The following is a 27,960-nucleotide window of genomic DNA, read 5'->3' on the forward strand; positions in this document are numbered from 1 at the left end:
TAAGTTCAATGGCCAAAAAACAGCAAGTTTATTTTTGTTGTTTTCACTCCAGTTTTTACCCAATAGGTTACATTTTATAGATCTGACACGGCAATCCCAAATACGCTAATAATTATCCTTGCGATTAGTCACTAGTACTGTATATGGCAGTATATTTTATATTCTCAGTATATTGTGAAAATCTCCTGGCTGGGCTCTGCGGGAGTACCAAGATGGCGGTGACGGAGGCCATTGTAACTCATCGGCTCCCCAGCGCTGAGAAGGATGGTGTCCAGAGACAATCAGGGCAGGAGCATCTCAGGTCGTATATTATATTTAATGGTGGCCGTCCTGGCAGCTGTATGGGGCACTGCCCAGTTTACAAGTAATGTTTTCCAGATTGATAGACAAGAATCTTCAAAAACAAAAAGTTTGTCAGTAATATAATACATCATGGCCATATATTCTGTATAACCATAATAAATAAATATATTTTCCATAGCTGCGGTTTTTAAGAAGTACCCATCTCCAGGTCAAGAGGCCAGTTTTACTTTTATTCCCACTGTTTCTCAGTGTACTATGCTTTTTTAAATTAGAAAATTACCATACAGTTGCAGAGATACAGGCCTTTTTATCTGGTGCTCATTTCTATGGTCTTAGGTCACGGGTTCCTCGGGGGCGTGTCTGTAAAGTTACCCTTTTAGCTCCACCTATTTCTAAAAAAAAAAAAAAACCTTACTAATAGCAGAAATCAAGGAAAAACTGGCCCCTTTTGACCTGGTGACAGGTCCCCTTTAAGCCAGCAACTTATTAGGTTGCAGAAGTGTTATAAAAGGAGCCGCTAAGATTAGTAAAAGCCCAGTTACAGTAATATTTTGCACTTCTTATATAGCCCCATCATATTCCACAGCGCTTTATCATCTCTGTCCCCATTGGGGCTCACAATCTATATTCCCTATCAGTATGTTTTTGGAGTGTGGAAGGAAACCAGAGAACACATACATTGTGCGATAAAGCATTTATAGGAATATCCTGCCTCTTCGTTGGCTCGTCTCAGTGTGCCACAGATTGGCTGCTTTAGCGGTTGACCAGATGTTTCATGAAAGCCATTTAGTCACAATTCTCGGCAGCACAGTGCCCTATGTAAATGAAGGCTGTGCTGCAGGTACTGTATTGTTTGATACCATACAGTTTCTGTTGGCCTTCTCTAAAATGAAAAGGCCATTAACATTAAGCAAGCACTGATCGACTTGTATGTAGACGACCTGCACTCATTTATGAGCAGAAATTGGCTTCTATACTTCTAGGACCTCTGTCAGTAGGATCAGCCCATCCTTAGCTGTCGATATGGGCATGTAGGTCATAGGAAGTTGATTAAAATGACATTTTGATATTTGCAATCCGATGTCTTATTCCAGAGAAATACGTGTTTTTTCTTAATATGTAGATAATCTGTTAAGATCTATTTGCGGGACAAAGATCTCCATGAAATTCCACCTCCAGAGCTTATGTCATATGAAAGGGGGTGTTACCAATGTGAGACATGTCATGACTGTCAGCTCTCCGGATATACGTCTCACACGTAACGCCCTGTTTCAGTTACAATAAGCTCAGTAAGATCAGTGTCCCGCCCATAGATCTTAACAGCTCATTTACATATTGAGATTAAGACATCGGATCGCAGATATCTAGGTATTATTTTATTCAGCTTCCTATGACCTGCGTGCCCATACAGACGGCTTAGGAGTGTTGATTCTACGGGCAGGTTCCCTTTAAGTATGTGACCAAAGAGTAAAGATCATGGTGTGGGGGAGGATGAGACTTCCTGTCACTATGTTTAGGAGTGATAACAGATTGCATTGAGCTGCTCAGTAAGTGGTCCTCTTTACGGTTACAGTCCTGGTTGGGATTTGGTGCAGTTGTATCAGGGCGATCTCTGGTAATAACACTTGGATTTCGACTGTAGGACTGGATGAATGTGAAGGATCCAGTCATGCGCTAAGATTGCCGGGATCAATGGTCACACTGCTGTTCGTCACCCTAATACCATACCAGCCCGCCCAAAACTGGGTGTCTTGTCCACCATGTTGGAAATATATGTAACGAACCCCAGGACCGTAATTACTGAAGGTGTGTTCAATCTGTAAGGAAGAACAAGAGGAGAAAAGCTGTAATATCCAAACATCCTATACATATCCCATTAGTCCCTACACTCCATCTTATCACCATCCCTGAAATCTGATCATCAGCGGCCCGGGCCCAATGAGGGGGGATTCATCACAACCAATCAGATTCCAGCTCTCATTTCTCAGAGACAGTTTGGAGAATAAGCAGCAATCTGATTGGTTGCTATGGGTCACTGCTTCCCAGTGACTGTACACATCAGATAGCTACCTGAGCCCACTCCGCGTTACTCCACTGCTCTATAGTCACCGGCTCCGGCTGAAACTCCTCCATCACTGTCTTATCTTGTGACAGCAGTTGTACAAGAATCTGGTACCGGCAGCCGCAGTCGTGTCTGGCGGCGTACCTGCGTTGACGGGGCGAGAGGCAACCATTACAGTGCTGTCGTGGTGGCCGTATCAGTCGTCACCCAGCTTTCCCAGAAAACATTCCTTAAAAATCGGTGAAAAATAAAACGACCACGTACCAGTCCCTGATGACTATACTGGGCTGCACGACGTCCATGAACTCTGCGGGGTAGCCTTCCTTCTTCAGATTGATGGTCTGCGACTTCAAACAAATTCTGGAAATAGTAATAATAAAATCATAATGGGAGTGGCCAATGAGAAATAGACAAAGAGGCGGAGCAAGAAGTGAGAACATATTGCCAGGAAGCCTGGGTGACTGACTATACAGCCGCTCACATATGGCGGCGACCACTGTCTGGCCTCAGGAATTTGTAAACCCGCTCGCAACCACGACAATTACCAACAGTGGCAATAAAGATAGAACAACTGCACAGGGCAATCGCTCCAGAGATCGCTGGGAACTGATGGGTTGCCATGGCAGCCGGGGGCTAACCGAGGGTTCACTCTGCTGCCGCCATCTTGGCGCTTCCCATAAAGCTGAGCCTGTGGCTTGGCTTCATCGGAGAGCAATAACTTTACCATATCGTAAAGTAATAAAGAGTTAAAGCGTTCAGAGGTTTACGTCCCCTCTGTAGGCCTAAAGAAAAAAAAAAATCTAAAATGGTATAAAAAATAGAGTTTAAAACCTATAAACAAAAAAAAAAAATTACATGTAAAAGGCAGGTCATTAGCTAAGGTTTTTAACCCTTAAGGTGAACACTCCCCCCCCCTAAAAAAAATAATATGCAACAATTTTTAAGTCAACTTCAGAATTTTTTTTTTTCTTAAAATGTTTGGAATTGCCGTAATCGCACCGACCAGGAGAATGCAGTTTTTTCCTGCACAATAAACAGTTGAAAAACAAAACCCCTCAAAATGATGACAGAATTGCACTTTTTTTCTTGCTTAACCATTTTATCACACTTAGCATTTTTTGCCCCTATTCTCAGTACATTATACAGTAAATTGAAAGGAGTCGTACATAACTACTACAACTCATCCTGCCAATCGCTCCCCCCAAAAAACTCCTAAAGTTCTTGCAGGGGGAATAAGAGCACAGTTTGGAGCCGCAGAAGGATGAGGCCCTATAAACGTACCCATAAGAGGTGACAAAATACTTGGTCACTTTATCATCTGGTAGCGGCCGGCCGTGGACCCCAGGCAGCTCCTCCACCTTCCATCGGTCTCCACTATCTTTCTCTTTCTTCCAGTGCTTGAAGTTTTCTGATGAGAAACAACACGTCAGGCCGGCGCAGAAGATGGCAGCACGATGGCGCAGAAGACAGCGGCAGGGTGGCACCATCCACTTACATCAGTCCTGTGAGCCATAAGAGTGAAAGCTCCGGATCGTTTCCTGTTGTGATTTTTTTTGGTTTCGCTCTGAGTGTATGAGAGGAACTTATAGAAAAAAAAACTAGTGTAAACTAACTTCTTCCCGACCGGTCGTTGCCCGCTTAGAAATTCCCACGGCCTCATACTTAGAAATAATGAATGAATGGATAATATGGTAACCGGGCGGAGGACGGATCTGTTATATAGAAGGTGGCAGCTGCAGTTACCTGTAATGTCGGCCATATTGGTTGTCGCCTTCCTTTCCCAGAAACGGAGGTTTTAGGAAAAATGCCACTTGCACCGTATGGCAATATTGGACTATGCATAGCGGCATTATTTGGCCATTGTGATTATATTTGGCTTCTGTGCGCTGGTATTTTCTGGGTGCTCAATAGCTGTATTATTTGGGCACTGTATGGCGGTATTTGCTATTGTTTGACTGCCATATATGCTCGACCTCTGTTTATGGGGCTGCCGGGAATAATTAACAATATTGGGAACCGTCCTTTCAGCACGATATGGCCATGTTATGTGAGTGCAGCACACAGGAACACAGCTAAAAGCATCAGGTTCGGTAAATTAGTAGTAAAAAGGGCTGTTCCATCACATACCGTAAAATGCAGGAAACAATACCCCACAATACAATGCCACACACAACACTTCTGCTACTGGAATGGCCCAGATAAAAAGAAAAAAAATTCTAGAGCCCAGAAGCCCAAAATAGATATCGAACCCAAAAATGAATCTGGATCTTGTCTGATGTCACCTGCGCTGGGATGTGACATCTTTCAGTATCAAGAAGTGGCTTGTGGCACATAAAACATCCCGATGCTGAATGCAACCAGCCCCCTCCCCACGCTATAGATCCATCTGACCTGCATCCAGCCCCCTCCCCACCCTATAGATCCATCTGACCTGCAGCCAACCCCCTCCCCACCCTATAGATCCATCTGACATGCAGCCAGCTCCCTCCCCATCCTACAGATCCATCTGACCTGCAGCCAGCTCCCTACCCATCCTACAGATCCATCTGACCTGCAGCCAGCTCCCTACCCATCCTACAGATCCATCTGACCTGCAGCCAGCTCCCTACCCATCCTACAGATCCATCTGACCTGCAGCCAGCTCCCTACCCATCCTACAGATCCATCTGACCTGCAGCCAGCTCCCTACCCATCCTACAGATCCATCTGACCTGCAGCCAGCTCCCTACCCATCCTACAGATCCATCTGACCTGCAGCCAGCTCCCTACCCATCCTACAGATCCATCTGACCTGCAGCCAGCTCCCTACCCACGCTACAGATCCATCTGACCTGCAGCCAGCCCCCTCCCCACGCTACAGATCCATCTGACCTGCAGCCAGCCCCCTCCCCACGCTATAGATCCATCTGACCTGCAGCCAGCCCCCTCCCCACCCTATAGATCCATCTGACCTGCAGCCAGCCCCCTCCCCACCCTATAGATCCATCTGACCTGCAGCCAACCCCCTCCCCACCCTATAGATCCATCTGACCTCTAGCCAACCCCCTCCCCACCCTATAGATCCATCTGACCTCTAGCCAACCCCCTCCCCACCCTATAGATCCATCTGACCTGCAGCCAACCCCCTCCCCACCCTATAGATCCATCTGACCTGCAGCCAACCCCCTCCCCACCCTATAGATCCATCTGACCTGCAGCCAACCCCCTCCCCACCCTATAGATCCATCTGACCTGCAGCCAACCCCCTCCCCACCCTATAGATCCATCTGACCTGCAGCCAACCCCCTCCCCACCCTATAGATCCATCTGACCTGCAGCCAACCCCCTCCCCACCCTATAGATCCATCTGACCTGCAGCCAACCCCCTCCCCACCCTATAGATCCATCTGACCTGCAGCCAACCCCCTCCCCACCCTATAGATCCATCTGACCTGCAGCCAACCCCCTCCCCACCCTATAGATCCATCTGACCTGCAGCCAACCCCCTCCCCACCCTATAGATCCATCTGACCTGCAGCCAACCCCCTCCCCACCCTATAGATCCATCTGACCTGCAGCCAACCCCCTCCCCACCCTATAGATCCATCTGACCTGCAGCCAACCCCCTCCCCACCCTATAGATCCATCTGACCTGCAGCCAACCCCCTCCCCACCCTATAGATCCATCTGACCTGCAGCCAACCCCCTCCCCACCCTATAGATCCATCTGACCTGCAGCCAACCCCCTCCCCACCCTATAGATCCATCTGACCTGCAGCCAACCCCCTCCCCACCCTATAGATCCATCTGACCTGCAGCCAACCCCCTCCCCACCCTATAGATCCATCTGACCTGCAGCCAACCCCCTCCCCACCCTATAGATCCATCTGACCTGCAGCCAACCCCCTCCCCACCCTATAGATCCATCTGACCTGCAGCCAACCCCCTCCCCACCCTATAGATCCATCTGACCTGCAGCCAACCCCCTCCCCACCCTATAGATCCATCTGACCTGCAGCCAACCCCCTCCCCACCCTATAGATCCATCTGACCTGCAGCCAACCCCCTCCCCACCCTATAGATCCATCTGACCTGCAGCCAACCCCCTCCCCACCCTATAGATCCATCTGACCTGCAGCCAACCCCCTCCCCACCCTATAGATCCATCTGACCTGCAGCCAACCCCCTCCCCACCCTATAGATCCATCTGACCTGCAGCCAACCCCCTCCCCACCCTATAGATCCATCTGACCTGCAGCCAACCCCCTCCCCACCCTATAGATCCATCTGACCTGCAGCCAACCCCCTCCCCACCCTATAGATCCATCTGACCTGCAGCCAACCCCCTCCCCACCCTATAGATCCATCTGACCTGCAGCCAACCCCCTCCCCACCCTATAGATCCATCTGACCTGCAGCCAACCCCCTCCCCACCCTATAGATCCATCTGACCTGCAGCCAACCCCCTCCCCACCCTATAGATCCATCTGACCTGCAGCCAACCCCCTCCCCACCCTATAGATCCATCTGACCTGCAGCCAACCCCCTCCCCACCCTATAGATCCATCTGACCTGCAGCCAACCCCCTCCCCACCCTATAGATCCATCTGACCTGCAGCCAACCCCCTCCCCACCCTATAGATCCATCTGACCTGCAGCCAACCCCCTCCCCACCCTATAGATCCATCTGACCTGCAGCCAACCCCCTCCCCACCCTATAGATCCATCTGACCTGCAGCCAACCCCCTCCCCACCCTATAGATCCATCTGACCTGCAGCCAACCCCCTCCCCACCCTATAGATCCATCTGACCTGCAGCCAACCCCCTCCCCACCCTATAGATCCATCTGACCTGCAGCCAACCCCCTCCCCACCCTATAGATCCATCTGACCTGCAGCCAACCCCCTCCCCACCCTATAGATCCATCTGACCTGCAGCCAACCCCCTCCCCACCCTATAGATCCATCTGACCTGCAGCCAACCCCCTCCCCACCCTATAGATCCATCTGACCTGCAGCCAACCCCCTCCCCACCCTATAGATCCATCTGACCTGCAGCCAACCCCCTCCCCACCCTATAGATCCATCTGACCTGCAGCCAACCCCCTCCCCACCCTATAGATCCATCTGACCTGCAGCCAACCCCCTCCCCACCCTATAGATCCATCTGACCTGCAGCCAACCCCCTCCCCACCCTATAGATCCATCTGACCTGCAGCCAACCCCCTCCCCACCCTATAGATCCATCTGACCTGCAGCCAACCCCCTCCCCACCCTATAGATCCATCTGACCTGCAGCCAACCCCCTCCCCACCCTATAGATCCATCTGACCTGCAGCCAACCCCCTCCCCACCCTATAGATCCATCTGACCTGCAGCCAACCCCCTCCCCACCCTATAGATCCATCTGACCTGCAGCCAACCCCCTCCCCACCCTATAGATCCATCTGACCTGCAGCCAACCCCCTCCCCACCCTATAGATCCATCTGACCTGCAGCCAACCCCCTCCCCACCCTATAGATCCATCTGACCTGCAGCCAACCCCCTCCCCACCCTATAGATCCATCTGACCTGCAGCCAACCCCCTCCCCACCCTATAGATCCATCTGACCTGCAGCCAACCCCCTCCCCACCCTATAGATCCATCTGACCTGCAGCCAACCCCCTCCCCACCCTATAGATCCATCTGACCTGCAGCCAACCCCCTCCCCACCCTATAGATCCATCTGACCTGCAGCCAACCCCCTCCCCACCCTATAGATCCATCTGACCTGCAGCCAACCCCCTCCCCACCCTATAGATCCATCTGACCTGCAGCCAACCCCCTCCCCACCCTATAGATCCATCTGACCTGCAGCCAACCCCCTCCCCACCCTATAGATCCATCTGACCTGCAGCCAACCCCCTCCCCACCCTATAGATCCATCTGACCTGCAGCCAACCCCCTCCCCACCCTATAGATCCATCTGACCTGCAGCCAACCCCCTCCCCACCCTATAGATCCATCTGACCTGCAGCCAACCCCCTCCCCACCCTATAGATCCATCTGACCTGCAGCCAACCCCCTCCCCACCCTATAGATCCATCTGACCTGCAGCCAACCCCCTCCCCACCCTATAGATCCATCTGACCTGCAGCCAACCCCCTCCCCACCCTATAGATCCATCTGACCTGCAGCCAACCCCCTCCCCACCCTATAGATCCATCTGACCTGCAGCCAACCCCCTCCCCACCCTATAGATCCATCTGACCTGCAGCCAACCCCCTCCCCACCCTATAGATCCATCTGACCTGCAGCCAACCCCCTCCCCACCCTATAGATCCATCTGACCTGCAGCCAACCCCCTCCCCACCCTATAGATCCATCTGACCTGCAGCCAACCCCCTCCCCACCCTATAGATCCATCTGACCTGCAGCCAACCCCCTCCCCACCCTATAGATCCATCTGACCTGCAGCCAGCCCCCTCCCCACCCTATAGATCCATCTGACCTGCAGCCAGCCCCCTCCCCACCCTATAGATCCATCTGACATGCAGCCAGCCCCCTCCCCACCCTATAGATCCATCTGACATGCAGCCAGCTCCCTCCCCACCCTACAGATCCATCTGACATGCAGCCAGCTCCCTCCCCACCCTACAGATCCATCTGACATGCAGCCAGCTCCCTCCCCACCCTACAGATCCATCTGACATGCAGCCAGCTCCCTCCCCACCCTACAGATCCATCTGACATGCAGCCAGCTCCCTCCCCACCCTACAGATCCATCTGACATGCAGCCAGCTCCCTCCCCACCCTACAGATCCATCTGACATGCAGCCAGCCCCCTCCCCACCCTACAGATCCATCTGACATGCAGCCAGCCCCCTCCCCACCCTACAGATCCATCTGACATGCAGCCAGCTCCCTCCCCACCCTACAGATCCATCTGACATGCAGCCAGCTCCCTCCCCACCCTACAGATCCATCTGACATGCAGCCAGCTCCCTCCCCATCCTACAGATCCATCTGACATGCAGCCAGCTCCCTCCCCACCCTACAGATCCATCTGACATGCAGCCAGCTCCCTCCCCATCCTACAGATCCATCTGACATGCAGCCAGCTCCCTACCAATCCTACAGATCCATCTGACATGCAGCCAGCTCCCTACCCATCCTACAGATCCATCTGACATGCAGCCAGCTCCCTACCCATCCTACAGATCCATCTGACATGCAGCCAGCTCCCTACCCATCCTACAGATCCATCTGACATGCAGCCAGCCCCCTTCCCACGTTATAGATCCATCTGACCTGCAGCCAGCCCCTCCCCACGCTATAGATCCATCTGACCTGCAGCCACAGCCAGCCCCCTCCCCACACTATAGAGCCATATGACCTGCAGCCAGCCCCCTCCCCACGCTATAAATCCATCTGACCTGAAGCCAGCCCCCTCCCCACATTATAAATCCATCTGACCTGCAGCCAGCCCCCTCCCCTCACTATAAATCCATCTGACCTGCAGCCAGCCCCCTCCCCTCACTATAGATCCATCTGACCTGCAGCCAGCCCCCTCCCCTCACTATAGATCCATCTGACCTTCAGCCAGCCCCCTCCCCACGCTATATATTCATCTGACCTGCAGCCATCGGGTTCTTTAGTAAGTTCTTCTTCCGTAGATGTAGAAAGTAGAACATCTTCCAGTCCGGTGGGTTACGGTTGCAGCGCTTTGATACAAACCCATCCCGTTGACACTTTCTCTTCCATAGAGCGGGCGAGTCTATAATGTCTCTCCAGAGGGCACAGACCGGGCGACAGCGACAGATCACATCCGGCGCAGGAACGGCAGACAGGATTTCTAGCAGGACTCCTTCCGGGATGGCGTCCATATTGCTCATCTTTCACCCTGGGAATGATAAATTTATAAATATGATCCAATGTACGGTGGCATCACTGCCCGCCAGTGAGCATAAAGCCTGCAACGCTTGCACCCAGTGTCGGACTGGGGTGACAAGGGCCCACCAGTAACATTGACTTTGGTTGCCCACTTTTCACCTGAATACAAATTTACCGATATCTCTATATAATAATAAACTGGGTAGTTTGGTTAATGAACGAGGACATGCTGCTTTTTTCTGCCCAGAGCGAATCAAGTGAATTATGCCAAGTACTGTCCATACAGTGGGGTTGGGGGCCCAGATCTGCACAGGAGCCCACCGGGGGATTCCCCTGTTACCCTATGGGCCAGTCCAAGCCTGCTTGCACCCCTTATAAGCACGAGCCTTTTGTGGGCCCATTTGCAGGACTGTCTGTTCTTACACTTCATCCACAACTTTTCTGTCCTACAGCCCAGAAAGGGTTAAACAACAAGTCCAGTACTACTACATTCCTGCCACCTGCCTGCAACAAGTTCCCTCCCTGAGTCCCTGCGGGGTCTCACCTCCTTGCAGACCCCCAGCTCTGCTCACACTCCTTCCTGTAAAGCCTGATTACATCATCAGAGTCAGGTGATGGTGAGAACCATCAGAGGCCCTTAAAGGGGAAGTGAATGAAGAAGAAAACTCCCATCAGAGGCGGATCTAGTACTGTAACCCCAATGGCTGCACGTACAGGAGCGCTGTCATCTGTTGCCCAGGGGATGCTGATTTCCTGATATATGAATGGACGAGGAAAAGTTCAGCCACTTTTTTTTATACGCTTTGAGCGAGATTCATTATTGCATTTGTGACATTTTTTTAATTCTTTTCCATTTACTCCTTTTATAAAGTTTATTTAATATGCGCTTCCTTTCTCTTTTATGCTCATCATCGGGAACAAGATTTGAGATTTTCAGTAGTTTTTGGATGATTAATCAGTTGCAACTTTACAAAAATTTTTTTGCAAATTTGCAAAAAATGTTGCAAAACTTTAAAACATTGCACAAAGAAATTTCGATTTTTAAAATGTCCCCTGGTCATTGAATCCATATCGGCAATGCTTTGCTCAAAATTTGTGACATTTCAGAGGAACATTCATCTTTTTGCGTGAAAAAGATTACAGAAAAAGAAGGAGCAGTTTTTTATTCTGAATTTTGAAGAATTTGGTGCAAAAATGTCAACAAATGCCACAAGACAAAAGCGACTTCAAATGAACCTGCAAATTATGAATTGGGCCCTTTGTATCAATTCTTCTCCATTTTCAAAGGCTCTGCTTGCTGTCAATGAATGGAAGCGTGCTTGTTACATCCAGCTTCCGAAAAAGAGGTACAGACCTAATACGTCTCACGGCTGAGGGTTTGCTACAATTGTATCCAGGCTACATAATCCTTTCTGAGCTGATCAGCCATTCCCAGACTGATACATAACCTTGACGCGCAACCCTAACTCAGCATAATTAAAGCAAGATAGGATAAAAGAGTATTTTTAACCATATGAAAAAATTATTGATACAAAAATTATATGAACAGAGTATTACTATCAGAAGCAGGGCAAATAAAGGGGTTTACATGTTACAAGCATGGCACAAGGATGAAAAATAAATATAATATTCAGCAAGAAAAACACGTGTTCCAGATCCTAAATGGATCATAAAAGCCTAAATATATAAAAAAAAGTTGATCCAAAGATCACTAGATAAGGTGCAAGATCAGTAACTAGTTAAAAAAGCAATTTAACACATGTATGTCTAGCCCTATATAATTAATAGGAGGTAAAACATATAACGCAGTATGGTAGAATAGAAAACTGCCATGTGACCTAAGGCAACAGTAAAGACCTAGCTGCTACTCAAAGTGTTCATAGCAATATGGTACATCCTCATGTGAGGTGGAGAGTATATTTACAAGGAAGCTTAGGTGTCTACATTACTGTGCAACAAAAGTGCCTGCTGTGAAAAAAAAAAGGTAAAGTGCAAGGTGCCAAATTCGGTCAATACTTACATAGTAAATAAATGTATGAGCCCCAGCCTGCCGCCTCTACGCGCGTTTCGCCAGGTCTTCATCATTTATGCCATGCTTGTAACATGTCAACCCCTTTATTTGCCCTGCTTCTGGTACCAATACTCTGTTCATATAATTTTTGTCTCAATAATTTTTTCATATGGTTAAAAATACTCTTTTATCCTATCTTGCTTTAATTATGCTGAGTTAGGGTTGCGTGTCTATGTTAATCTTTTGAGATTGAACCTATTGACTTTGATGTTTGATCTTGGAATACCCTTGATTTAATGATACATAACCTTACTCATTTTCCAAAAAGTTTTCCAATATTTTGCAGCTGGGGTGTAAAACCGCTTGATGAAACGGGGCTGACTTTCCAACAAGTCATCACCATTTGCTTGTTGCCGTCTCGGTTCCCTAGAGGTTGCAATGTGTCCCCATTACATTACGTTGCAATGGAGCAGGAGGAGAATGTGATCTGTGGCCACACAACCTGCTGCTGTTTACTAGGTGTGAACTGGACTGAGATTAAGCCCTGGTGTTTGAAAGCACAGAGACCCTGTCCCTTCCCCTGAGCCCCAGATTGGGTCTCTATTACTAATATTACCCTGCTTGGAGGAAATCAAAATTTACTACCAGACCAATATCACCAATAATACCGCTACACAAGATTGCTTATTATTAACAATGATAATACCGCAATAATAATATTGCAAAATAACCGACAAATACCACCAGACTATACAAAATATCACCAGCATATATAGTAGTGATAATACCGCTATACTGACCATTAATCCCCACTCTGCAGGGACGGATATCACTGTCATGCAGTGACCTTATAATGGTAATGTTAGTCGTACACCAGTGCTCTGCAGACCAGACAGTACTGAGTACCTTCTCACCAGTGACGTTGTCATTCATTTTCTCTTTTCTTTTCCACTCAGCCCAGACCGCCATGACCACTTCTTCCATCCATAACTCGTCCATGCAGAATGTAACACAAAGAAATCTTTGGCTTCCTGCTTTCCAGCCTCCTCCTCACAGTCCCCACCTCTACAATAGCCATAAAGTGCTGTAACCAGATCCCTATATAGTAAAAATGCCCCTCTGCGTCCTATACAGTGATCTAACCCTTTTTGTGTACCCCCACAATAGCAGTGCCCCTTCTGTGACCCTACAAAGTAAAATGTTCCTTCTGTATTCCTTCAAATTAATAATGCCCCCTGCACCTTCTTACAGTTATACAGTATCCTATAGATAGTGTTCCCACGTGACCCCTTTTAATAATAATCCCCCTGCGACCCTTATAATAATAATGACTCCATACCACCTTATAATAATACAAACCCCCTGTGCTTTCCTTATAGTGATCAAGATCCCCCATTTGATAATACCCCCAGTGCCTTTTTAAACCTCTTTCACACATTCATGTCTCTGGTACGTGTGGTGACAGTTTTCTCACGTACCGAAGACACTTACACATGTAGACCCTTTCAAGTGAATGGGTCGGTGCACATGTCAGTGTGTTTCTACTGATCGTGTGTTCCATGGGCAAAACACGCTGGCATGTCCGTTTTTTAACAGCAACATGGGCCGCAAAACATCCCGCACACGTGCACACAGATGACACACAGGTGATATCTATATCTGTGTGTCATCAATGTGACCCATATTGGCACCTGGGAAGCAGCGGTACAGTTCCCTGCCACCGGGTGCTGAAGAAGGCTCTCATCATTCTTTTCTGATCTGCTGGCAATTGGTGCGAGCAGGGGAAAATGAGGAGATTTATATTCAAGTGATAACAGTGAGAGCAGGCAATGGCTGATGGGAGTATTCATCACCCGCTGCTGGCACTATAAATAAATAATTTTAAAAATGGTGTGGGGTCCCCCCATTTTTGGCAACCAGCCTTGCTAAAGCAGAGAGCTGGGGGATGGCATTCTCAGGCTGGTAAGGTGCCATAGATATCGGCCCCCCCAGCCTAAACACAGCAGCCCGCAGCTGCCCAGAAAAGGCACATCTATTAGATGCGCCAATTCTGTTGATTTGCCCGGCTCTTCCCACTTGCCCTGTAGCGGTGGCAAGTGGGGTTAATATTTGTGGGGTTAATGTCACCTTTGTATTGTCAGGCGACATCAAGCCCATGGATTAGTAATGGAGAAGCATCTATAAGACATCTATCCATTACTAATCCTATAGTTACATGGTAAATAAGTACACAGCCAGAATAAAGTCCTTTATTAGAAATAAGATAAGACTAAACACAGTTTTCCATTTTTATTTAAAAACTATAAACACAATTATACTCACCTAACATCTAATTCCACCGAAGCCCTCGTCTTCTGTAATAAAGCAAAAATAAAAAAACCACAGTATCCTTCACCAAGATGCGACCATCCAGGCTGAGAACCACTGATGAACGAGCTACTGCGAGCGCAGCATCAGTGACTAACGGTGACATCATCGGGGTTACATCCGGTCACTGAGGCTCCGTTCCCAGCCAGGCTGAACTGCGATGACTTTTTCTCACGGTGCCTCAGTTATTTAAATAATGCTGAGGGTTGCAGCCCGCAGCTGTCAGTTTTCCCTGGCTGGTTATCAAAAATACAGAGGAACCCCACGCCTTTTTGAAAAATGTATTTATTTATAGCGCAAGCGGTGACTGATAAATACTCCCATCAGCCGCCGCCTGCTCTCATTGTTATTAGCAGCAGCAGGTGTCAGATGATGGGAGTTGTACCCGACGCCGGGGAACAGCGCTAATTGTACTGCTGCTTCCTAGGTGCTGGTATGTGTGCTCCTGATGCGGCACACGGGAGGCACACAGTTGCCACACGTATGCCATATGTATGACACCCACGTACACATGGACACTGATATCTCTGGTACTGTTTTTTCTGATACTGGAAATATCAGTACATGTGAAAGAGGCCTCAGTGTAATAATGCCCCTGAGCAGGAGTGTACCTAGAAATCACAGGACTCCATAGCAAAAGTTCAGTAATGGTACATAGCTGCAGTTACAGAAGGGAGTACAGTCCAACTGTTACACACACAGAGAGATATGTATTGCAGTACTTCCACACTTATTAAGCCCATTAGTGTTTGCACCTACTACGATACCCATTACATGACCTCCATCCTGCTAGAGTGACGAAGCTGGGAGCCGAAGGCCCTTTGCTCCACCACAGCTGTTAAGTTTTGGCTTTCTGAAGATGTTGATACTGTTAACAGTGTCTCAATCAATGTATCTCATAGCCAGACCAGCCCATCTGGAATTTGCCAGATTTGCTGATGACCAGTCCAGCCCTGAGTCGACTCTATGCCGCAGTCTGAAAACCCTGCAACATTTTTCTATTCATTCTCCTTGGCTGCCACCTTGTGGCCAAACCTGTGTATTGTCTCAGCTGGCCAATCATAAATAAAACTATGTGCCAGATAATACTGTTATTGACTCTTGATAGTTGGGGGCTTCGCATTACACCACTTTTGACAACCAACATGGCCGACAATACAAATTTATGACCCAAGTATTCCAAAGTCAGGAATGGCAAATCTTTTTAGAGGTCAACAGATAAATCACTTGTTTCAGAATCACTAGTCATTCGGGACCCCAGGTGGAAGCTGGATCGGTTTCCATGTTGCTTGTTGGCCGATTTTCCCAGAAACAGTAGGCAGTATTGTACGGGGTAAGCTGAAGGTTATTAGGTGGCATTCATTTTTGGCATTCCGTAGTCCTATCTGGTTTCGTAGAGAACTGGATTTTCAGGTCAGACGTGGTCTCCGGTGGCCGTGGTAGTGATTGATGCATTTTTCTTGGCCGGTGATCTGTCGGATCAATATGAGGACAGGGTATACAGCCCGGGGCCTCGCCTATGCAGATGCTTTGTCTGCAGGATGATGCAGGGAGGAGGTTGGCAGCTTCCGATGTCACATTACGGTGCAGCCTCCAGACTGTCGAGTGTAAAGTCCTGGGAAGACGGCGCAGGGAGCGGCTCCGGACGCCCTTCAGCTTGGCCCTACTATACTGCCAGTGAGTAGATCCTGCGGTCGGCATGAGGAATGACTAGTAATCATTGCATGTACAGATATAGCAGAGCTGAGTTTGTCATTTACTTATTTTGTGCATATTTGAGATAAGACAGTACATTAACCAGCAGTCCTATGTAAAGTTTCCGATCAATAAAGCTCACTCGTCATCTCAGTGCGCTTACAATCTCAACTCTACTACTTCTGCTCTAGTTTGTTATCTGGAATATCACACGTGTTCTCTGCAGGTTTGCACAGGACTGCCAGTTTTCCTGCTGATAGTTCACAAAGCAGAAACAGCACAAATACTTTTGAGGGCAGTTTCAGCTCTGCTACATTCGACGCCTGATCCTGCAGACACACATGCCCTTCTGTTTCGGGTTTCCCGTCAGTCTGGGGGCAATTCTATATAAAACCAGCTGAAGAGCCCGGTCACAGTAACTAACTGCCGTTCCGCTCTCTCCTTCCGCAGCCCCGCTCTCCACCCGCCGTCCCGCTCTCTCCTTCCGCAGCCCCGCTCTCCACCCGCCGTCCCGCTCTCTCCTTCCGCAGCTCCGCTCTCCACCCGCGTCCTGCACTTTCCTTCTGCAACCCCGCTCTCCAGCCACCAGTGGGCGGAGCTATGTGGAGCGGGCGTGGCCTGATACTTACACACATACATACACTCAGCTTTATATATATAGATTGCTGTTATTGCAGATGTTGGGGGTCGGATGCTCTCGCCTCATCGTTTTCAAAATCTCTGGTTGCTGTCAGTGATTTGAAACATTCTTGTTATCATCTAAAGTGTCAAAACCGTTGCTGCTTCGTACTGCTGAGGATTTGGTACAATATATCCAATCAGGATAGAACACTGAGCCCATGACCTCCGCTGATACATTGTAACAAAACAAGAATTTCTGCAGTGGTTACAATGGTAACTCGTCATCAGCTGTGAGATTTGTACAGACCATCAGCCTCTGGTTGTGAACAACTATCTGACAGCAAGCAGAGCTCTTGTCTATCCTACAGCGATTGAGCTTCACTTACAGCATTAACCCTTTCTTTCCAAGCCGTTTAGCCAACAACCACAGTCGAGAATAGCAAAAAATGGCGAAAAACCTCATTAAAAACCCCTGCGGAGAAGGTAAGTGCAAAACTAAAAGTGCTGAATTATATGTAAAATAAGACATTTCATAGCCCAAACATCCAGCTCGTACTCCCCCAGGTCACATACAAAGGTGCGGAGATAGGAGGAGCTGTTAGTAGGGTCCTCACAATGTCAGTTAACATCCGGGCCCAAAAGACTACTTCATTCTCACTTTTGCCTTGGGACTTGGTTTCCATCTTGGGAAGGGGGGGGGGGGGGCATCAAGCCCACATTGTCCTGGATGATGGGAGAAGTTGTTCTTGGAGGAGGCTTAGGTCCCGTTGTTTATTCCTGACAGTGTTCTTAGGCAGGATTGTGAGCGAGACCCCCTGTATGGATGAGAAGTCCCCACACCTGAGTGGTCTCCGGGCACTGTTGGCATTGGACGATCATTCTTTTTCCAAATGTCCAAAACAATCTAAAGCGGCTTCATCTGAGAAAATAACTTTACATGGAGTACAGAGATTGGAGTGTGGAGGACCGGGGTGAGGTTATTCTTCTGAAGGAGAACGTGTGGCCATCAGTCAGGAGACATGGGGTCCGCGCTGAGAATATGGAGACATTACAGAAACTTTATGTATTTGTCAGTAAAAGATTAAACATATTTGTAAATAATCCCAGAAACAAAGAACTAAGAACAATGAAGGAGGAAACTCTGCGTCAGTCTCCAAATGTTCAGCCATGACAATACATGAGGTGGCACATTAAGGAACAACCTAAACTTGGGCCCCTTTTTCCCACCCAGGTAGGCCGTACTGGCTGACAGCAGCTGTTACTATTCCCCCTTATAAAAATTCTTACCTGACGCCTCCATCCTTCGGGACCCTTACATTTCATTATATATATATTCATTCTCGCCACTTGACCGCTGCAGCCAATCCATCACCATGTGACTGTCATACGGGCTGCCATAACTCCAGGCCTCGTGCTGCAGTGATGGAGATCTACAGTGATGAGTACACCGGCAGCTGATATTTTATCAAACTTTGGTTCAAAATTTTTATAAGATGGACAATCCCTTTAAATCTACAACCTAAAATATTTAAAGACCCCAAACAAATAAAGCTGCCGGACCCCCACATTTATTATTTTCCCCCTTACCAGACCCCTCTGGAGAAATGGCGACCACAGCAGTGGGCAGCGGAGTGTTCCTTTACCTCCTGCACTGCAAATTGTGTTTTCTCTGTGTACAGAGGACCTGGAGCATTGGGAAGTAGTAGAGAATGGAGGAGACGAGTGGAAAGTGGAGGATCTCCCGGGAGACTGCGGAGCGCCGTTTCCGTCTGACGGGGTCTCCAAGTACTTTGTTACATCCTTTGAGTAAGTGAATGACCAAGCGTGGGGCGCTGTTTTTAGAAGCAAGCAGATCTTTTTTTTCCCTGTACAGTCCATTTCATGGAGATCTTCTCTTCTCAGGTTGTGCAAAAAATCCCAACTGATCGATCTCCTTCAGGAAGGATTTACCGAGGAAGTGTTGGACGCCCAACCCAACATTGTGGTCAGCGACTGGTGAGATGATAAGCTGCCTGACTGTTATCTGCTATGTATGGAAAGGCGTGCATTACTAGGCTGGACAGATCGGCCGTTCAGGAGCCTGGGAAAGCTGAGTGTCTCTGCTTGCAGGTATGGAGCGCGGACTGACTGTGGATGCTGCTATGAGCTGAGAGTGCAGCTCTTGTCCGACAGCCGTGATGTCATCAGTGAATACAGCAGTGAGAACATCACCATCCCCGAGAACACAGACGGCGCCTGGAACCAGGTAAGGAAATTACTGACCGGTCACCAGTCAGCTCTGCTCATTCAGATGCCTGGTTTTCATGCATGAGCGCTATCTGAGACAGGAATGATTTTGATCTGAGCGCAAGTCTATGGGTCTGAGAAAAAAAATCTCATCAAACTCAAACGACATCCGAATATGATTATTATGTATTGTCACCTAGGAGAAGGTGGAGAATAGCGGACCAAAGTCTGATCAAAATAACTGGTTGATTTTTCTCGTATGTGAGAGGATCAGACATCTGATTGAGGGGAGGTAGCACACATCTGGCTTAGATGCAGAGACCCCAGAACAGTCCACCCCATAGGTATCAAGGTAGAAAAGTGTACAACAGCGACACCTAGTGGAAGAATGTTATTATCGCATCTTTCTGTATAAATCATACAGCTTTATTCCAACCAAAGTGTAATAAATAGGAAGTTGGTTGTTTTTTATGTGTTCTGCAGATATTTTCCTTCCCTGTTCCTACAGTCAGGATCCGGGGAGTTCTTCATGCTGCATTTTCTGCTGTTATCGGCCAATCAGTGATTCATCTCCATTGTGTTTCTGTCTCCTTTCTGACTCAGGATTTATATAAAGGACAAATCTTACACCGGAAATATCCAAAGTACTCCACAACAAACTGTGCTGAGATACACAGATCAGCTGTCAGTATCACACACGAAAGGATTAAATACACGGCTCAGCTGTCAGTATCAGATGAATGGAATAGATACACGGCTCAAAAGACAGTATCACACAGGAGAGGTTTAGATACACAGCTCAGCAGAGGGTATCACACAGGAGAGGATTAGATACATGGCTCAGCAGACAGTATCACACAGGATAGGATTAGATACACAGCTCAGCAGACAGTATCACACAGGATAGGATTAGATATACAGCTAAGCAGTCAGTATCACACAAGATAGGATTAGATACACGGCTCAGCAGTCAGTATCACACAGGATAGGATTAGATACACGGCTCAAAAGACAGTATCACACAGGATAGGATTAAATACACAGCTCAGCAGAGGCTATCACACAGGAGAGGATTAGATACACGGCTCATCAGACAGTATCACAAAGGACAGGATTAGATACACGGCTCAGCTATCAGTATCACACAGGAGAGGATTAGATGCACGGCTCAAAAGACAGTATCACACAGGAGAGGTTTAGATACACAGCTCAGCAGAGGGTATCACACAGGATAGGATTAGATACACGGCTCAGCTATCAGTATCACACAGGAAAGGATTAGATATACAGCTAAGCAGTCAGTATCACACAAGATAGGATTAGATACATGGCTCAGCACACAGTATCACACAGGATAGGATTAGATACATGGCTCAGCAGTCAGTATCACACAGAATAGGATTAGATACATGGCTCAGCAGTCAGTATCACACAGGAGAGGATTAGATACACGGCTCAACAGACAGTATCACACAGGCTAGGATTAGATACATGGCTCAGCAGACAGTATCACACAGGACAGGATTAGATACAGTACATGGCTCAGCAGAGGGTATCACACAGGATAGGATTAGATACACAGCTCAGCAGATAGTATCACACAGGATAGGATTAGATATGCAACGCAGCAGACAGTATCACACAGGATCGGATTAGATGCACGGATCAGCAGACAGTATCACTCAGAATAGGATTAGATACGGAGCTCAGCAGACAGCATCACACAGGACAGGATTAGATATATGGCTCAGCAGGGGGTATCACACAGTATAGGATATACAGTTCAGCAGACAATATCACACAGGATAGGGTTAGATACACAGCTTAGGAGACAGTATCACACAGAAAAAGGATTAGATACACGGCTCAGCAGAGGGTATCACACAGGATAGGGTTAGATACACAGCTCAGCTGCCAGTATCACACAGGCGAGGATTAGATACACATCTCAGCAGACAGTATCACACAGGACAGGATCAGATACACAGCTCAGCAGTCAGTATCACACAGCATAGGTTTAGATACCCAGCTCAGCAGTCAGTATCACACAGGATAGCGACTCACCAGCGATCCTGACACGTTGATATCGTTGTCGGGATCGCTGGTGAGTCGCTATGTGTGAAGGGGCCGTTAGATAAACAGCTTAGGAGACAGTATCACACAGGATAGGATTAGATACACAGCTCCGCATACAGTATCACGCAGGATAGGATTAGATACACGGCTCAGCAGTCAGTATCACACAGAATAGGATTAGATACATGGCTCAGCAGTCGGTATCACACAGGAGAGGATTAGATACACGGCTCAACAGACAGTATCACACAGGCTAGGATTAGATACACAGCTCAGCAGACAGTATCACACAGGATAGTATTAGATACACGGCTCAGTATACAGTATCACACAAGATAGAGTTAGATAAAAAGCTTAGGAGACAGTATCAAACAGGCGAGGATTAGATACACAGCTCAACAGACAGTATCACACAGGATAGGGTTAGATAAACAGCTTAGGAGACAGTATCACACAGGAGAGGATTAGATACATGGCTTAGCTGTCAGTATCACAGGATAGGGTTAGATACTCAGCCATTGAGGTCTCAGACTTGCTGCTCATCGCTCACTTCTGGGACCCTCAGACCTAGACTATATCACAGCTCATAATCAATGGTGGGTTATTGGGGTCTATCAGCCACCAGCCCAGTGAGGCTGGCTTGAGGGGTCAGGGTCGTCTCACATTCTCTAAAATTTGATAAAAATTAAAACGTCCGCTAAATGTATTTTTCTGGATAGAAATATCTTTTCTGATAAAGAGCAATAATCCGCTGCAGCTGTTTCACGTTCGGGGCGCAGATCCGCAAGAGAGACCCCTACACATGGACACTGCCGGGGGTAACAGGGCGCCCTTCACCGGAGCCACATCATGGTAAAGTCCAGCCTGCTCCCCAGATCTTCATCAGATACAATTATTTCTATCCTGTCGAATACATTTGTTGGGTGTTTCAGGTCAAAGGGGTTATTTATCGGGTCTGTCAGGAGCTGAGGGAGGACGGAGCAGAGGAGAAGAGTTTGGACGCGATGATCTGCAGTATTCTGGGGACACGGATGAAATATTCACGCCCCGTGCATTATTTATGGCGTCCCGTGTCTTGTATTACCTGTAGTGCTGTTCCCAGGAATACTAATCATGAGGCTATCAGGACCCTCCATGGCAGCTTTTTCGGTGACTAGACAACCAGATATGAAAACCAGACATTGAAAAAATGAAGAATAAGTCACATTAGAAAGTTGCTGAACTTTTCATTATATAATGCTTAAAGGCAAAATGAAAAAAACATGTTCACTTTCTTACAAAAGCAGAACCATCCGTGTCCACAGGTTCTGTCTGGTCCTGTAACTAGAAGAAAATGTGACTGAAGCTGCAATATCACAGCCAACCTGTACACAGGAGTGGTGCTGTTTTGAAAGACAACAGCCATTCTTTCTGTAATCTCTCTCAGCCTATGGTCACTGACTGATGATTATTCTGCAGATCAGCCATACCTTCTCAGAATACGGCCCCGGAGTGCGTTTCATCCAGTTCACTCACAGCGGACAAGACTCGGTTTACTGGAAGGGCTGGTATGGAGCAAGGATGACCAACAGCAGCGTGACGATCGAAGCGTAGGAATCGAAAGAAGACTAATGTTATTTCTGTGTCACATGGCTGAATGTGTCTACATTTCTGTGGACTAATAAAGATATTGCTGCAAGACTGAGGCTTCAAGGGTGATTTATCGGCACAGCTGTTGTGACCCGCAATGTATCTTTGAGAAAAAGCAATAGAGTGTCACTAGGGACATTAGGAGTAGCTCCATGTAATTACCAGTGCAGATCTAAGCAGCATGCAGCAGCATCCCCCCCTGCCCCCAGTCCTACATGCAGACTTGATCTCTCCTTGTTCATGGCTGGCCAATACTGGTTGTGGCATGCTTTCAGGCACGTTATCATTTATAGGGGTTCCTCATCACTATAAAACTCCTAGCAGCCTGGGGTGGCGACTGGGTAGTTAAGTAGTGGCCCCATAAGCTGTATGGCTATATTCTCACTTGGATACCCTGAAAGCGGCACAGTTACTGGAAGCTATGGGCAGGCAGGAGACGTCCTGGAGACAGCAGACAGGAAGCAGAGTTACTGGAAGCCACAGGCAGACAGGAGACATCCTGGAGACTGCAGAAAGGTAGCAAGAGTTACTGCAAGCTGCTTTCAGTGGATGTCCTGGAGACAGCAGACAGGTAGCAGAGTTGCTGCAAGCTACAGGTAGACAGGAGATGTCCTGGAGACCACAGACAGGTAGCAGAGTTACTGGAAGCTGCAGGTGGACAAGGGACATCCTGGAGACTGCAGAAAGTAGCAGAATTACTGGAAGCTGCATGCAGTCAGGAGACATCCTGGAGACCACAGACAGATACAGTTGTGGCCAAAAGTATTGACACCCCTGCAATTCTGTCAGATAATACTCAGTTTCTTCCTGAAAATGATTGCAAACACAAATTCTTTGGTATTATTATCTTCATTTAATTTGTCTTAAATGAAAAAAACACAAAAGAGAATGAAGCAAAAAGCAAAACATTGATCATTTCACACAAAACTCCAAAAATGGGCCAGACAAAAGTATTGGCACCCTCAGCCTAATACTTGGTTGTACAACCTTTAGCCAAAATAACTGTGACCAACCGCTTCCGGTAACCATCAATGAGTTTCTTACAATGCTCTGCTGGAATTTTAGACCATTCTTCTTTGGCAAACTGCTCCAGGTCCCGGATATTTGAAGGGTGCCTTCTCCAAACTGCCATTTTTAGATCTCTCCACAGGTGTTCTATGGGATTCTGGTCTGGACTCATTGCTGGCCACCTTAGAAGTCTCCAGTGCTTTCTCTCAAACCATTTTCTAGTGCTTTTTGAAGTGTGTTTTGGATCATTGTCCTGCTGGAAGACCCATAACCTCTGAGGGAGACCCAGCTTTCTCACACTGGGCCCTACATTATGCTGCAAAATTTGTTGGTAGTCTTCTGACTTCATAATGCTATGCACAAGGTCAAGCAGTCCAGTGCCAGAGGCAGCAAAGCAACCCCAAAACATCAGGGAACCTCTGCCATGTTTGACTGTTGGGACCGTGTTCTTTTCTTTGAATGCCTCTTTTTTTCTCCTGTAAACTCTATGTTGATGCCTTTGCCCAAAAAGCTCTACTTTTGTCTCATCTGACCAGAGAACATTCTTCCAAAACGTTTTAGGCTTTTTCAGGTAAGTTTTGGCAAACTCCAGCCTGGCTTTTTTATGTCTCGGGGTAAGAAGTGGGGTCGTCCTGGGTCTCCTACCATACAGTCCCTTTTCATTCAGACGCCGACGGATAGTACGGGTTGACACTGTTGTACCCTCGGACTGCAGAGCAGCTTGAACTTGTTTGGATGTTAGTCGAGGTTCTTTATCCAACATCCGCACAATCTTGCGTTGAAATCTCTTGTCAATTTTTCTTTTCCATCCACATCTAGGGAGGTTAGCCACAGTGCCATGGGCTTTAAACTTCTTGATGACACTGCGCACGGTAGACACAGGAACATTCAGGTCTTTGGAGATGGACTTGTAGCCTTGAGATTGCTCATACTTCCTCACAATTTGGTTTCTCAAGTCCTCAGACAGTTCTTTGGTCTTTTTTCTTTTCTCCATGCTCAATGTAGTACACACAAGGACACAGGACAGAGGTTGAGTCAACTTTAATCAATGTCAACTGGCTGCAAGTGTGATTTAGTTATTGCCAACACCTGCTAGGTGCCACAGGTAAGTTACAGGTGCTGTTAATTACACAAATTAGAGAAGCATCACATGATTTTTCGAACAGTGCCAATACTTTTGTCCACCCTCTTTTTTATGTTTGGTGTGGAATTCTATCCAATTTGGCTTTAGGACAATTCTTTTAGTGTTTTTACATTTAAGACAAATTAAATGAAGATAATAATACCAAAGAATTTGTGTTTGCAATCATTTTCAGGAAGAAACTGAGTATTATCTGACAGAATTGCAGGGGTGTCAATACTTTTGGCCACAACTGTAGCAGAGATACTGGAAGCTGCAGGCAGACAGGGGACATCCTGGAGAAAGCAGACAGATAGCAAAGTTACTTGAAGCTGCAGGCAGACAGGAGATGTCTTGGAGACCGCAGACAGGTAGCAGAGTTACTGGAAGCTGCAGGCAGTCAGGAAATGTCCTGGAAACCACAGACAGGTAGCAGAGTTACTGAAAGGTGCAGGGAGACAGGGGACATCCTGGAGACAGCAGATAGGTAGCACAGTTACTCGAAGCTGCAGGCAGACACGGGACATCCTGGAGACGGCAGATAGGTAGCAGAGTTACTGGAAGGTGCAGGCAGTCAGGAAATGTCCTGGAGACCACAGACAGGTAGCAGAATTACTTGCAAACTAAAAGCCAACAAGACCCTAAACATCCCTGTGATTGCATAGGGACCCCAAGTGTTCTTACACCAGGCTTCCTAAATCATAATTACCATGGCATCCTTCTTCTGGTCCCCTGGGTATCATTTTGATGTATTTCTAGGGCAGCAAAACTCATTCCAGTAATTTTTTTGAGACCCAGCTGTCATAATAATTTTGGACCCCAAAAGTCATTAATCAAAGTTTGCAAACTCAATATCACAGTTATGAAACTCTGAATCTGATGGTGGTATACGACAGAGTGTTTGTAAGTTGTTAAATTAACGGGTAAATTTGTTGAAAAAAATGCGTGGGCTCCCACAATATTTTTTTCACCAGAGAGAGAAAGCCAGTGAGTGAGGGCAGGTATTAATAGCCTAGAGAGGGACCATTGTTTTTGCCCCCAAGGGCTTAAAAAATCTGCCCCCAGCCACCCCAGAAAAGGCGCATCTATGAAATGTGCCTTTTCTGGAACTTAGCCTCTCTATTCCCATTGCCTTGAGTGGTGGCTCATGGGTTAATAATAGGTTAATGTCACCTTGCTATTGGAAGGTGACATTAAGCTGGGTTAATAATGGAGAGGTGACACCTATCCATTATTAATCCTATAGTAGTAAAGGGTTAAAAAAGACACACACTCATTAATTAAAAAATCTTTTAATAAAATAATTACACAAAGTTTTTCACCAAATTTATTATTCTGCTATTCCAACAGAATCCCTTGTTCTCCTGAAAAAAGCATGCCTTCTAACCTCCAATGTGGCTGAATTACAACAATTCTGCAAAGATGAGTGGCCAAAATTCCTCCAGCGCATTGTTAAAGACTCATTGCCTGTTATTGCTAATGCTTGATTGCATTTGTTACTTCTCAGGATGGCCCAACCAGTTAGTAGGTTTAGGGGGCAATCATTTTTTCACACAGGGCCCTGTAGGTTTGGATTTCTTTTTCACTTATTAATAAATACCTTAATATAAAAACTGCATTTTGTGTTACTTGAGTTATCTTTATCTAATATTTACATTTGTTTCCTAACACACCCTTAACCCTAATCCCAACCCTAACCGTTATCCCAACTATAACTACAACCATAACCCTAACCACAACCCTAACCATAGCCCAACCCTAACTTTAGCCCAACCCTAACTTTAGCCCAACCCTGACTTTAGCCCAGCCCTAGACCAACCCTAACCCTAGCTCCAACCCTAACCCTAGCCTCAACTCTAACTTTAGCCCAACCCTAAACCTAGCCCCAACCCTAACCTTAACCCAACCGTAACCATAGCCCAACCCTAACACTGACTTTAGCCCAACCCTAACCCTAATGGAAAAATGGAAATAAATACTGTAACGATAATGTAAAAAATGTCCTGTATGACTTTTCTGGAACATTCCAGAATCCTCCATTCACTACACTGACCAGAAAGATCCATGGCTGTCACACGCTGCAGATGTGACCCCCCTCGCATCCCCCCTGCCCAGGGGAGATTTTTGCCTGTCAGCCCTGCAGATGTCTGCTCACTCACAGGCTGTAACGCTACACCAGCCCTTTCCTGTGCCAACCCCACTCCTCCAGCTGCTAGGAATGTTAATTAGCTAGTGGAAAGAATTTCCTTTATCTGAAGCCCATGTGCTGGGATAAGAATGGGAGATATTAGAGAAGCCATAGCTCTGGCACCATCAGCAACAGAAATATGGACATTACATATTGGTAACGTACGCCAATCAGGCTCCACCACAGTGGTTCTTGCTATTTTATAGCACCCACAGAATTGGAGAAATGGATTTCTCCTGAACCATGTAAAATAATTAGCCCATGTTTGGTTTTGAATTATTGCCTGCGACAAGCTGGAAAAGATGATACTATGTGCATGCTTATACGAGGTACCCTCTGCGAGATATAGTTATAATAATAATAAACAATTTTATTTCTATAGCGCCGACATATTCCGCAGCACTTTACATTTCAGAGGGGATTTGTACAGACAATAGACATTACAGCATAACAATAATCACATAGATTATAACAAATGCCAAGAGGAAAGAGGGCCCTGCTCGCAAGCTTACAGTCTATGAGGAAAGAGGTAGACACGAAAGGTGGGTGGTAACAGTTGCCCTGATTGTATGGACCAGCCATAATGTTAAGTGTGTAACAGTACAAACACAGAGGGCTAATGGATGCATAAAGCATGTGGGAACATGATGCGGGGAATCTAGTTATGGTAAAACTTTTGGCTGTGCCACACAGGGATAACTTAGGTTCATGTGTTGAGGCGATAGGCCAGTCTGAATAAATGCGTTTTCATGGCACGCTTAAAATTGTGGGGATTGGGGACTAATCGTATTGACCTGGGAT

At 47.2% G+C, this 27,960-nt stretch overlaps 2 protein-coding genes across 4 annotated transcripts; one reads left to right on the forward strand and one right to left on the reverse strand.

Annotated features, from left to right (window-relative positions):
* Nucleotides 1-4: 4 nt before the first annotated feature.
* LOC141097681 (F-box only protein 6-like) lies at nucleotides 5-10,897 on the reverse strand. Of its 2 annotated transcripts, none has more exons than XM_073585045.1 (6): nucleotides 10,763-10,897; nucleotides 9,962-10,228; nucleotides 3,647-3,773; nucleotides 2,630-2,725; nucleotides 2,374-2,509; nucleotides 5-2,120 (listed from the first exon to the last, which is right to left on the reverse strand). In XM_073585045.1, the coding sequence occupies exons 2-6, from the start codon at nucleotides 10,218-10,220 to the stop codon at nucleotides 1,971-1,973; spliced, it is 768 nt and encodes a 255-aa protein (XP_073441146.1). In that variant the 5' UTR covers nucleotides 10,221-10,228; nucleotides 10,763-10,897; the 3' UTR covers nucleotides 5-1,970. The 2 variants fall into 2 exon arrangements, with proteins under 2 accessions (XP_073441146.1, XP_073441147.1); XM_073585046.1 differs by lacking the exon at nucleotides 10,763-10,897 and adding an exon at nucleotides 10,723-10,741.
* A 5,241-nt stretch (nucleotides 10,898-16,138) lies between these two features.
* On the forward strand, nucleotides 16,139-22,894 carry FBXO2 (F-box protein 2). Of its 2 annotated transcripts, none has more exons than XM_073585049.1 (6): nucleotides 16,139-16,273; nucleotides 17,322-17,395; nucleotides 18,592-18,718; nucleotides 18,815-18,907; nucleotides 19,022-19,157; nucleotides 22,673-22,894. In XM_073585049.1, the coding sequence occupies exons 2-6, from the start codon at nucleotides 17,359-17,361 to the stop codon at nucleotides 22,805-22,807; spliced, it is 528 nt and encodes a 175-aa protein (XP_073441150.1). In that variant the 5' UTR covers nucleotides 16,139-16,273; nucleotides 17,322-17,358; the 3' UTR covers nucleotides 22,808-22,894. The 2 variants fall into 2 exon arrangements, with proteins under 2 accessions (XP_073441150.1, XP_073441149.1); XM_073585048.1 differs by lacking the exon at nucleotides 22,673-22,894 and adding an exon at nucleotides 19,742-22,666.
* Nucleotides 22,895-27,960: the final 5,066 nt, after the last annotated feature.

The sequence above is a fragment of the Dendrobates tinctorius genome, unplaced genomic scaffold (assembly GCF_039654945.1).
Source record: "Dendrobates tinctorius isolate UK_male_01 unplaced genomic scaffold, ASM3965494v1 ptg000086l, whole genome shotgun sequence".
Taxonomy (NCBI): domain Eukaryota; kingdom Metazoa; phylum Chordata; class Amphibia; order Anura; family Dendrobatidae; genus Dendrobates; species Dendrobates tinctorius.